The sequence below is a fragment of the Suillus paluster genome (genome assembly GCF_016628075.1).
Source record: "Suillus paluster strain FC165 chromosome Unknown EDB91scaffold_3, whole genome shotgun sequence".
NCBI classification, from domain to species: Eukaryota; Fungi; Basidiomycota; class Agaricomycetes; order Boletales; family Suillaceae; genus Suillus; species Suillus paluster.
In genome coordinates, this window is record NW_024537563.1 from 599,195 (window position 1) to 612,474 (window position 13,280).

The following is a 13,280-nucleotide window of genomic DNA, read 5'->3' on the forward strand; positions in this document are numbered from 1 at the left end:
TAGTACTAGGTACATAGTGCTTACTATTCAGTATTAGGGACCTTAGTTTGTGGGAGACAGGAACTAGTACTCGGAACCAGATTGGATGTTGACGCGGTAAATATTGTTCCGCGGGTGCCTGAAAGTTGTTCCCATTGCTTCTGAAGGCGAGATCAAAAAAAGTGGTTCATCCGGTTGCAACGCCTTACGCCACGTTACGACATGCCTCTTACGACCAGAGATTATCTCTAGAAGTCAGAACGAAATGAGCAAGGCGTTATACACAAATATAACATCTGCCAGGACTGGACTTCACACCTAAACTTTCATCCCTGCCTAACCTTTTCAGTCCAGTCAATCCCACTCTTATCATCTGATCGCTCACAACCCGCCGCTCTTTACTTCCTTACCCTCTCCTAGTCGTACCATGTTAACACTCACCAACATTACTTGGCTGGACCTATGTCTTGCCGGTGTCGGAGTATATCTGGTCAAGCAGGTTTTCACCACCAAGAATCCCGCACCATACCCCCCTGGCCCGCCCGGGCGACCTCTCATTGGGAACATCCCAGACATGCCTCAGGTCAAGCCCTGGCTCACTTTCACCGAGTGGGGCAAGAAGTATGGTGAGTCCCTCTCGTATGCCCGAAATCATCCATTTCAACGACATGCGTGCAGGTGATATCTCACATGTCGAAGTTCTCGGTCAGCACATCATGGTGCTGAACTCTGTCAAGACCGCGGTAGAAATGCTGGAAAAGAAGAGCTCTGTCTATTCTGATCGTCCTGTTCTTCCTATGGGTGGCGAACTTGTTGGCTGGAAGCACACTCTAGTTCTTCTCCCTTACGGCGACGTTTTCCGCGAATACCGCAAGAATTTCCACCGCGTCATTGGCAGCCGTGCTGCATTGGATACCTACCACCCGATCGAAGAGATTGAGACCCACCGATTCCTGAAACGCGTACTTGCGAAACCCGACCAACTTCAGGCACATGTTCGACAGTATGTATTATTTCTCCTTGCATTAACGTGATCTTGAATTTGTATAGCACCGCTGGCGCCTATCATTCTACGCATTTCTCATGGCTATGAAGTAAAGGAGAATAATGATCCCTTTGTCGACCTCGCTGACCGCGCTGTCGACCAATTCTCGCGGTCCACGGCTACCGGTGCCTTCATGGTTGACATTATGCCGTCCTGTAAGGCTATAACATTCTGACGTTTGTCTCCAATAGCCTGACTATTTTTAGTGGCAAAGGTTCCTGAGTGGCTCCCCGGTGCCGGTTTCAAGCGTGTAGCCCGTGAATGGCATGAGACTCTCGAAGAAATGGTCGCGTCACCCTACAAGTTCGTCAAGGATCAAATGGTGGACTAACATTTGTATTTTGTCGATCATGAGTTGAAGTTTGAAATTCGCAGGCTGCTGGCACTGCCCCTAAGTCTTTCACCTCGAATCTATTGGACGGCCGTACTTTGTCTGCCGAAGAGGATCACATCGTGAAATGGTCTGCTGCGTCCCTATACTCCGGTGGCGCCGACACGGTTAGCATATTTCAAATTGTCATATTTTGAGATTAATTATTGTTTCCTTAGACGGTTTCCGCAATATACTCGCTTTTCCTGGCCATGACGCTTTTCCCCGATGCGCAGAAGAAGGCTCAGGCTGAAATCGATGCCGTAGTTGGTCCTGATCGCCTTCCTGCTTTCGCCGACCGCGACTCCCTCCCCTACACTGAGGCCCTTGTCAAGGAAGTTCTCCGCTGGAATGCCGTTGTTCCTACCGGTATGTTTATCCCGTTTATCGCACACCTTAGTTAACAAGGGGCATCTCGATTACAGCTATTCCTCACCGAGTTACTGAGGATGACATTCATAATGGGTACTACATCCCCAAAGGCTCCTTGATAATACCTAACGTTTGGTTAGTGCTTCCGTTGATCCGTATTCAGTGCACTAACAAGATTCAATGCTATGAATTGCCACAGGTTCATGCTTAATGATCCGCGGACATATGCTAACCCCTCGGAATTCAACCCTGAGCGCTTCTTAGCGAAAGACGGCAAGGAGCCTGAGACCGACCCTCGCACGATCTGTTTCGGGTTTGGTAGACGGTAAGCATTGAGTTGCTGTATTGAGAATGACGCTAACTTTTTGCTCCGCAGTATCTGCCCAGGTTAGACAACTTAGAGGGCGCTGATTGACAAGACAGTTCTGACACCGGTCTCTTTATAGGCCTCCACCTCGCTGATGCGTCTGTCTGGATATCTGCTGCGATGTCGCTTGCCGCATTTGATATTTCCAAGGTTGTCGAGAATGGTGTCGAGATCACCCCTGAGGTTGATCCGTCATCAGGTACAATCAGGTATGTCGTGCTTGTTATCGTGTCTGCTACTGGTCTGGACATATACATTCGCAGTCACCCCAAGCCCTTCAAAGTGCTCTATTAAGCCCCGCTCTGCTAATGCCCTTGAGCTCATTCAGCAAGATGCTAACTACTAAGCGCACGAAGATGAGACTGGAGAGACACGGGGATCATTCCTTGCCGTGGGTGGCAACTCACACTTGACATGCTTCATAATTTTGCATCTTGCACTCAGAGGTTGTGCGAGATAATTGGTCCTGTATCGCGATATCATATATGTCATCTTGCTTCATCTTGTACATGTTGGAATAATTTTACGAAGTGCCAATGATATTACCGTGACTCCGCCCCCGTTCAGGTCCAGACTACCTTTGCTACATTCTGGCAATATTAATGGATGTACATGCAAATACTTGGCCTACCAACAAATACACATGCTCTGTCTGACAACGAGCTTGTCTAGCACCTCCCGCCAATGAGGATGAGGGCTGCAAATACTTGACCTGCCAACAAGCGCACATGGTCTGTCTGACAACTCGCCCGTCTGACACCCCACCCGATTGCTAAGTAAGCTCTTCCGATCGACAGCCACGACCATTGTCAGAGCTCGGGTAGTAACTACGGATTTACCCCTAACAGCTCGCGGACAGACTTCTCAGAGTACATCCATCTCACGCTGTTGCGATGAACCCCCCTTGCGGCCTCTCTCAAAGTTAGTTCACCCGCGGAGCCGTGAACATCAGAAAATCCTTCGATCCGGTCTTCGATGGTCGTCCGAGCGCATAGCTTCCTTCGCGTAGTAGCACGTGGATAGCTTCCATCCCATCAGTTGATCCCGAACTCAATCACGACCAAGTTAAACCAACCTCGCCCGCCGTGCTTTACGAGACGCTCCACCTGCTACTCGTGAGTAAGTGCTACATACATAGTGTGAATGCACGATCTTGAATTGCTAGATCCTGCCAAATGGATATCCTTCGTCCGTGCACGCAGAAGCCCCTCCCTGCGCGTGAGTGCTATGGTCTGGTCCTTGTAGTTAGATCTATGTATGCGCTGCTATTTTCGGATTTAACGGGCTGAAAATTGGTGGAACCGGTCACCGGAGTAACAGTAGAGCAGTTATTGAATTGGAATGTTCCACCAGGATTCACCCGTACTGTCTACGCATCTGTGCTTGGTCGTTCAGGCGAATAGAATAGGTCAGCCCGTCATGACTACGTGGCCTCCGTGTTTGTCGTATCCACACAAACTGGGCCCTTGAGAACTATTTATCTCTTTATCGGAGTCCGGCGGGGATGCACTCGGACACTAAAGAGCCAAGAAACTCGAGCTAAATACCACTTGCAGGCGGCACCTTACCTTGCACAGATGACAGAGCAGTCATCTTGGAATAGTACACGGGTCTTCAGGCAGACTATGTAGAGAGACGCACTGGGAAATAGGATATAGTTAGCCTGCCCAACATTCCTGGGGTAACCCATCACGTGTGGCTAACGCTCAAGAATCAAGAATCAAGTACTCTTCCTCGACTGATCGGCCTTCATATCCTCACCGAAGGACTCCGCCAAGGACCGCATGAAGCCCGTCAGATCGCTCAGGGGACGCCTTGATCATGTACACATCAGGATTGTTCTTGAAAAACGGGGATGAAATCGAAGTCATAAGCACGTCTAAGAACAAGGTCGTTCGGATTTGGGACGTGGAAACAGGGGATCGAGTGGCTCATCGAAGGGATGCGGTGGTGAGACTTTGGGATTGGCTGTTTCAATGGACGGAAGGGGGATAGTGAGCGGGGGGTTGATGACAAGACCATACCATCGGTCACAAAAATGGATACCTTTGATCAGACTCACTCCTGGTTTTCGCGATCTCGAGTGCACACGAATTTTACGTTGAACGCGACACCCTCAGCACTAAAGCTTGAAGCTCGAGGAACAATGCATTTTGGGTATGAGAAAACTGTATAGTCAGTGTTCCTAGAATGTTTGGTGTCGAGACTAGTACTGGCACCAGGCTCCAGCGGAGTAGCCGAATTATGTAATATTATTTTCGTTGACTTTACGTCACGTGAGGTTGCATTTCTCGCGCGACGTCGATGCGGTCTGCCTTGTAAGATAGACGAACATCACGTGATGTGACACAAGTGTGACTAGTCTCGAGGATAAAGCAAGGAGAGTCGAAGGTATATGCAGGAAACAATAGTCTTCGAAATTGATAGTGAAACACATTGCTTTCATTTAAATGAACTATAGGGACAATACCTAAGCCTTAATATTCATGAGGTCATGACACCTGCCTGTAGATATGTAGTAGTAATAGGTCTTGCTGCACACCCCCTGAGTATGCTGCTGTTCGAGTCTGCTAACAGTCCAGTTAACATGTTCTTGGTGATCCAATGTTAAAACAAATTACATCAACTCGAGGAAGACTTATTGCAATTTTGCCTCGTGTCATAACTTTGTCCTTTGCTAGTATTCACATGGTGTCCTCATACCATCCCAGCAGACATGACATGCCTTCGAGAGAAGCACATAGCTCAAGCGCACCTCAATTTCAAGCATATACAAAAGGCTTAAATGACCCCAGAATCCTTGCGAGCATTCTCCAGTTGTCGCCTTATCGCTATCTTGACATGTGTATTCACAATGGAAATTCTCGTTCATCTTGAGCTGAATTGGAGCTATCTTTGGGCACTGATGAAGTCATATCTCGACAAACAAACAATTTTAATTAATCAGATAACGGGAACTTGTTAAGTACGTCCTGGTGCATATTTGACCATTGGAGATTAGGTTTTAAACTTGTGCGTTGGGGATGCTATTGCTCTGATAGTAGCAGAAAAGTTACCATCACTTGGCTATCACACTGCGTCACGCTCGTCACGTGACGTTCGTCGGATTTACATCTCATCCTACCTTGGGTTTTGCTCCACCCAAGGGCCGAGATCATATAGCCCCAGACCTATAGAAGAAGGAAGATTAAAGAAGACAGGTTAATTACCAACTGATGCTCGTCGCTATTGTTACCCATATGTTTACTAGTGAAGTTGTAGAAGCTAAGACACGAAAGACGCTCAGTGTTTGAAGACAACGACTGAGGTATGAACCGGGAACGAGTCGGTGCGTATCATATGTGCGAACACATGTAAAATAATTAGAAAAAGGAAATTGTACTATAAAATGACGACGATGACGATCCAACAGAAGTGACGCTGGACTGCTGACGATACAACCCACGTCCTCTTTCCTTCCTTGTCTGCAAGTAGACAATGTTGATACTTACCAACGTAACCTGGCTCGACATATGTCTTGCTGGTGTCGGAGTGTATCTAGTAAAGCAGGCATTCACCAAGAAGAATCCTGCACCATATCCACCTGGTCCCCCGGGGTGGCCTCTCGTTGGGAACATTTCAGACACACCTCACATCAAGCACTGGCTCACTTTCGCTGAGTGGGGCAAGAAGTATGGTGAGTGCCTCCTGTTTCTCCAAATTCATGCATTTCAACTACATGCGTGCAGGTGATATCTCGCACATCGAAGTTTTGGGTCAGCACACCATTGTGCTGAATTCTGTCAGGGTTGCGATGGAAATGTTGGATGAGAAGAGCTCTGTGTATTCTGACCGTCCTGTTCTACCTATGTGTGGCGAACTGTGTGGCTGGAAGCACGCTATGGGTCTTCTCCCTTACGGTGATCGTTTACGCGAATACCGCAAGAACTTCCATCGCGTCATCGGCAGCTGTGCTGCATTGAATACCTACCACCCGATCGAAGAGATCGAGACCCACCGATTCCTGAAGCGTGTGCTTGCGAGTCCCGACCAACTACAGGCACACGTTCGACAGTATGTGTTGTTGATCATCATACTGACCTGATGTTGAATTTTTATAGCGCCGCTGGCGTTATCATTCTGCGAATATCGTATGGATATGACGCGAAAGAGAACAACGACCCTTTTGTCGACCTTGCAGCCCGCGCCATGGACCAATTCTCGCGGGCCATCGCTCCCGGTGCCTTCATGGTTGATGTCATCCCGTCCTGTAGGGCTATAGCATTCTGATATGTGCTTCCAATGACCTGACTATTATTTAGTAATCAAGGTCCCGGAGTGGTTCCCCGGTGCTGGATTCAAGCGCATAGCCCGTGAATCGCTTGAGACCCTCGAAGAGATGGTTTCTGCACCATATAAGTTTGTGAAGGATCAGATAGTAGCTAATATTCGTGTGTTTGTGATTGTGAGTTGAAGTTGAATTTTACAGGTCGCTGGCATCGCCCCCAAGTCTTTCACCTCGGATCTTTTGGAAGGTCATGCTTTATCTGCGGAAGAAGAACACGTCGTGAAATGGTCTGCTGCATCTATGTACGCTGGTGGTGCCGACTCGGTTGGTCACTCTACATAATTTAGACTATCATGTTTTGAGACTAACTCCTGATTCTTCAGACTGTTTCAATAATATATTCGCTTTTCCTCGCTATGACTCTTTTCCCTGATGTGCAGAAGAAGGCTCAGGCTGAAATAGATGCCGTCGTTGGCCATGATCGTCTTCCCTCCTTCGATGACCGCGACTCCCTCCCCTATACTGAGGCGCTTGTGAAAGAACTCCTACGCTGGACTACTGTCGGCCCTACCGGTATGTGTATCTCTTAACCGGATTCCTTACTTGCCGAGCGGCATCTTAATGACAGGCATGCCCCATCGTGTCACTGAGGACGACATTCATAACGGGTACTACATTCCAAAAGGCTCCATGATACTAGCTAATATTTGGTCCGTACATTCGCATTTCGGTATTCGATATCTAACAGAATTTGATGACAGGTTCATGCTCAATGACCCACGGACTTATGTTAACCCTTCGCAATTCAACCCTGAACGCTTCTTAGCGCAGGATGGAGAGGGGCTTGAGACTGACCCTCGCACGATCTGCTTTGGCTTTGGTAGACGGTCAGTATGGAGTTCCTGTTTGAGTGATATGCTAACTTTCTGCTCTGCAGTATCTGCCCAGGTTAGTCCGACTCACAGAAGGCACTGATGAAAAGACAGTTTCCGATGTCGCTTTCTTTTGCAGGTCTCCACCTTGCTGATGCGTCCGTCTGGATATCCACCGCGATGTCACTCGCTGTGTTTGATATTTCCAAGGTCGTCGAGAATGGTGTTGAGATCACCCCTGAAATTGACCCCTCATCAGGTGCAATCAGGCATGTTGCGTATCTCATTGGGCCTGGTGTGCTTGTCTTGACATACACACTCCAGTCGTCCCAAGCCCTTCAAGTGCTCTATTAAGGCTCGCTCTGCAAAAGCCCTTGAGCTTATTCAGCAGGATGCTAACTATTAGTAAGTGACGAATCATCATCTAGGTTTCCCATCTCGAGTGAAATTACAGTTACGCTGTTGTACTATGTATTACAAGTCTTGGAAATCATATTAATCATAGCCTACTAGGGTTCGTTCTGAACACGCCGAGTTCACTGATTTTCGTTCAAGGTCAATATACGTGACACTGAATTGAACTGAAAGATATCACTACTGAAGTGCATGATCGTTCACGCGACGCTCAGCGTTCAGCATAACGGGTATATATATAAGCACGCTGCTTACTTGTGTTCCCATGATCAATACGTATACTGCTGTTGATGCTGAAAGGTATTCTACCTTTTTGTGTAACGGTTATGCGGACGGCAGTCTGACACACTTACATCGGGCCTACCAATCAACCTCACGAATGACAAATTTAAAGGTGCGTCCGTCTTTTGTTTCGTGTCTCCCAAATAACGTGCGTACGATGCAACAGCACTCATCCCAAACACACGTTATTTGTGATGCATGTGTATGGTCACGCGGATCTGACTTCTGCAATTCCAAACAGGCCTGTCAAATCGTTATCATTGCGGGCGATGTGTTTAAGTCCTACGATGAAGTTGTGCATATGCTAGTAGAAATTTGGCGAATAGGTGTATCCACCCCATCTTATATATGGTATCCGAAGGAGTTGGGGGGTACTTTAATACTTGGTGGAAAGCTGGCGGGCATCTGCGCTGATGAGTCTTCCACCCAGCGCATGTCCTGAGAAGTGATCTACATAGTTATGTGCAAATAGCATCAGCGTCACGATCACTCTACTCATTGGACGCTAAACCGCACCTTGTCGCCAGGGTTTTCCTTGGCCCACTTCTCTAGACGCTCCGAAGGAGACATGACAATTTATTTTGGACAGAGAGACGATAACCTACGTTCACCTTTGTAGCAGGGAGGAAGCGCGACATCACTTTGACGTGGCCCGTGGCAGCAAGTACCTTTCTAGTGTTCCTACTTATGACCACCAAGAGCTCGTCTCGTAAATTCGTGGAGATAACTGAAGGAAGCTGCGAGAAACAGAGAGCGCACGATGATAAGGTGGCCAGTTGCGGGATCTACGCGACAGTCGGCAAAAATGCCCTACTGGGGAAGACTTGCGAATAATTTGTGCCCGTGTGTCGGAAATACCTGTGTTACCATGAGAATGAAGTCGACCAAATCACCGACTACGTACGATCACCGGATGTCATTCTTCTGACCGAGTCAGCCAAAGTTTAGCAAAGATCTTCCTCGGTGTTGAAAGGAAGTCTCTGACAAACTTTGATGGAATATAACACTCGTACTCTTCTTCGTTGCAAATAATGTCCCGAGCGAAGTCGGCAGGCAGAGGCGTGCTGCAGGTTCAACTTCTACCGCCACTTTGTTGTCAACTTGTTATGAACATCAATGGAACTTTGTTGACACAGAATTCTTCGATAATCCCGTAATCCATCACAACCCATGCTAAGCGTAGGTGTGTTTACTAGACACGTGCACTGTGCACTCGCTCCTTGCGACCAGTTCGAGCGCGCGACGGGCGACGGATAAGATGATCTGTTGGGTCCCGTGCTGAATAACCTGTGTGCATAGACGACTGCCCGTTCAACGTGAACCACTGGCCAATGAAACACTTGCTCTCCACACTCTAAATTGCAACCTCCTGGCCACAAACTTGTCTCTATATTATTCAGTGACGTCGATACTCTTATGTCCAGCGATTTTGAGTGCTGGTTATGTTTTTATTTTACACGTTTTATGTCATGAAGCACATATTTTGGTTCATCCACATTTTGATAAGCATATCACAGTAAAAATTGGCTATTTAAAATAAATATAATGACACAAATATCGAGTAGAACATTTTTTCCAATCCATTGTATATTTTCAACTCGTCAGAGTGAGTTTTGGATGTGCTGCAGACAAAACAAAATGTTCTGGCAATGTTATGTTAAGGCTACCGAGACATATTTGGTAACCCCAGGGTGGGGTTTCCTAATGTGTATCATTGGCCGGTTTTCGGCCCCAAACAAACCCCATCATTATTTGCAGCACTGAGCTCACAAGGCCGCATAATTTTTCTTGAAAATTATGTGGTGGACTGTTTATATATATGTACTGCTATGGGGGAAAATAAAACTAAGAAAATATATTGAAGTATTGTGCTGTGACAATCAAAATTTCATGTAGTGTGCCATTGGCCGGTGAATGACTGTAATATTGTTTTCGTTGACTTTACGTCACGTGAGGTTGCACTTCGCGCAGCGATGTCGATGTGGTCTGCCTCGGTAGCCAAGATCATATAGCCCCAGACCTATAGAAGAAGGAAGATTAAAGAAGACAGGATAATTACCAACCGATGCCCGCCGCTACCGTCACCTGTGCGTCCGATGTGTCAACTCCGTACTCGTACAATGGTGGCTTCCGAGTACAGCACAAGTTGTGCTAACGGTGGCTGCCAGAGTCACTGTGCAGCGATTCCGCAGCAGGCAACTCGGCCAACGATCTTAGGCGCTCGAAAGCTCTGCAGGCGTTTCCCTGTTCGCTTCAGCGATCAAGAGGTAACCAGTCACGGGACCAAGAACAAAATGAAATGGCTATTTACTAGTGAAGTGACTCTGGACTGCTGACGATACAACTCACGTCATCTTTCCTTCCTTGTCTGCAAGTAGACCATGTTGATACTTACCAAGGTAACCTGGCTGGACATGTGCCTTGCTGGTGTCGGGGTGTATCTAGTAAAGCAGGCATTCACCAAGAAGAATCCTGCACCATATCCACCTGGTCCCCCGGGGTGGCCTCTCGTTGGGAACATTTCAGACACACCTCACATCAAGCACTGGCTCACTTTCGCTGAGTGGGGCAAGAAGTATGGTGAGTGCCTCCTGTTTCTCCAAATTCATGCATTTCAACTACATGCGTGCAGGTGATATCTCGCACATCGAAGTTTTGGGTCAGCACATCATTGTGCTGAATTCTGTCAGGGTTGCGATGGAAATGTTGGATGGGAAGAGTTCTGTTTACTCTGACCGCCCTGTTCTACCTATGTGTGGCGAACTGTGTGGCTGGAAGCACGCTATGGGTCTTCTCCCTTACGGTGACCGTTTACGCGAATACCGCAAGAACTTCCATCGCGTCATCGGCAGCCGCGCTGCATTGAATACCTACCACCCGATCGAAGAGATCGAGACCCACCGATTCCTGAAGCGTGTGCTTGCGAGTCCCGACCAACTACAGGCACACGTTCGACAGTATGTGTTGTTGATCATCATATTAACCTGATGTTGAATTTTTATAGCGCCGCTGGTGTTATCATTCTGCGGATATCGTATGGATATGACGTGAAAGAGAACAACGACCCTTTCGTCGACCTTGCAGATCGCGCTATGGACCAATTCTCGCGGGCCATTGCTCCCGGTGCCTTCATGGTTGATGTCATCCCGTCCTGTAGGGCAATAGCATTCTGATATGTGCTTCCAATGGCCTGACTATTTTTTTAGTAACCAAGGTCCCGGAGTGGTTCCCCGGTGCTGGATTCAAGCGCATAGCCCGTGAATCGTTTGAGACCCTCGAAGAGTTGGTTTCTGCACCATACAAGTTTGTGAAGGATCAGATAGTAGCTAATATTCGTGTGTTTGTGATTGTGAGTTGAAGTTGAATTTTACAGGCCGCTGGCATCGCCCCCAAGTCTTTCGCCTCGATCTTTTGGAGAGTCGTGCTTTGTCTGCGGAAGAAGAACACGTCGTGAAATGGTCTGCTGTATCTATGTACTCTGGTGGTGCCGACACGGTTGGTCACTCTACATAATTTAGACTATCATGTTTCGAGACTAACTCCTGATTCTTCAGACTGTTTCAACAATATATTCGCTTTTCCTAGCTATGACTCTTTTCCCTGATGTGCAGAAGAAGGCTCAGGCTGAAATAGATGCCGTCGTTGGCCATGATCGTCTTCCCTCATTCGCTGACCGCGACTCCCTCCCCTATACTGAGGCGCTTGTGAAAGAACTCCTACGCTGGAATATTGTCGGCCCTACCGGTATGTGTATCTCTTAACCGGATTCCTTACTTGCCGAGCGGCATCTCAATGACAGGCATTCCACATCGTGTCACTGAGGACGACATCCATAACGGGTACTACATTCCAAAAGGCTCCATGATACTAGCTAATATTTGGTCCGTACATTCGCATTTCGGTACTCGATATCCAACAGAATTTGATGACAGGTTCATGCTCAATGACCCACGGACTTATGCTAACCCCTCGCAATTCAACCCTGAACGCTTCTTAGCGCAGGATGGAGAGGGGCTTGAGACTGACCCTCGCACGATCTGCTTTGGCTTTGGTAGACGGTCAGTATGGAGTTCCTATTTGAGTTATATGCTAACTTTCTGCTCTGCAGTATCTGCCCAGGTTAGTCCGACTCACAGAAGGCACTGATGAAAAAGACAGTTTCTGATGTCGCTTTCTTTTGCAGGTCTCCACCTCGCTGATGCGTCCGTCTGGATATCCACCGCGATGTCACTCGCTGTGTTTGATATTTCCAAGGTCGTCGAGAATGGTGTTGAGATCACCCCTGAAATTGACCCCTCATCAGGTGCAATCAGGCATGTTGCGTATCTCATTGGGCCTGGTGTGCTTGTCTTGACATACACATTCCAGCCATCCCAAGCCCTTCAAGTGCTCTATCAAGGCTCGCTCTGCAAAAGCCCTTGATGCTTATTCAGCAGGATGCTAACTACTAGTAAGTGACGAATCATCTAGGTTTCCCATCTCGAGTGAAATTACAGTTACGCTGTTGTACTATGTATTACAAGTCTTGGAAATCATATTAATCATAGCCTAGGGTTCGTTCTGAACACGTCGAGTTCATTGATTTTCGGTCAAGGTCAATATACGTGACACTGCAATTGAACTGAAAGATATAATTACTGAAGTGCATGAAGGATCAATCGTTCACGCGGCGCTCAGCGTTCAGCATAACGGGTATATATATATCTAACATATGTAAGGACGAAACGTTTGATCCCGCGGAACCAATTCGCGTGACTCTCCTGTCTGCTCCACCTGAGCTCTACATGCTGTCCGATTTGCTTGAGCGCTCGCTATCGCTGTGCGCTCGGCAGTCTCCTATTTGCGTGGGCGGTTCGCTCATCTCCATGTCTCTACTCCTCCTTTTACAATTGCACACCACCGAGCTCCACATGCGATCGCACGTTTCTCTCCTAACTGTATTCCTCTGCTTTTACCACCATGGCGTCTGCATGCTCATTTCACGGCGTCGTTGGTATTCAAAATGCTGCTCGTTATGCTTTGGAGCCGAAAAAAACGTTTTGGAAAATGGATGGCTTGGTAGATCCGAGGTTTCAAAGTAACGTTCCGACCCTTATATATAATCTTATTTAATTGTACTCCTGACAGAGCGGCTCCAACAATTGAGAAAGACCCGGTATCAATAATGTTCCAATGATAATTGATGACAGCCTCAGTGACATTTGATTCTGGTTGTTCTGATAGGTAGAGCGATTCATAATATCCATGACGTCTAGTTGGCGTGGGGCTCTCAAGAACTACGACCTCAAGTGGCCATGACCTTCAACGGTACA

At 47.5% G+C, this 13,280-nt stretch overlaps 3 protein-coding genes across 3 annotated transcripts; all 3 read left to right on the forward strand.

The window, feature by feature from the left end:
- The first annotated feature begins 149 nt into the window (after positions 1-149).
- Positions 150-2,793, forward strand: EDB91DRAFT_1099566 (cytochrome P450). Its single transcript, XM_041317135.1, has 10 exons — positions 150-605; positions 658-986; positions 1,080-1,179; positions 1,231-1,346; positions 1,400-1,522; positions 1,574-1,763; positions 1,820-1,901; positions 1,966-2,084; positions 2,213-2,342; positions 2,407-2,793. Exons 1-10 carry the CDS (start codon positions 407-409, stop codon positions 2,477-2,479), a joined length of 1,461 nt encoding a protein of 486 aa, XP_041183058.1. The 5' UTR covers positions 150-406; the 3' UTR covers positions 2,480-2,793.
- A 2,817-nt stretch (positions 2,794-5,610) lies between these two features.
- EDB91DRAFT_1044169 (cytochrome P450) lies at positions 5,611-7,678 on the forward strand (the record flags this gene model as incomplete). Its single annotated transcript, XM_041313107.1, has 9 exons — positions 5,611-5,809; positions 5,862-6,186; positions 6,234-6,382; positions 6,435-6,550; positions 6,602-6,724; positions 6,784-6,973; positions 7,029-7,291; positions 7,387-7,550; positions 7,597-7,678. 9 exons carry the CDS (start codon positions 5,611-5,613, stop codon positions 7,676-7,678), a joined length of 1,611 nt encoding a protein of 536 aa, XP_041183059.1.
- A 2,671-nt stretch (positions 7,679-10,349) lies between these two features.
- Positions 10,350-12,390, forward strand: EDB91DRAFT_1242700 (cytochrome P450; the record flags this gene model as incomplete). Its single annotated transcript, XM_041322222.1, has 9 exons — positions 10,350-10,548; positions 10,601-10,925; positions 10,973-11,121; positions 11,175-11,303; positions 11,342-11,463; positions 11,523-11,712; positions 11,768-12,026; positions 12,077-12,087; positions 12,152-12,390. 9 exons carry the CDS (start codon positions 10,350-10,352, stop codon positions 12,388-12,390), a joined length of 1,623 nt encoding a protein of 540 aa, XP_041183060.1.
- Positions 12,391-13,280: the final 890 nt, after the last annotated feature.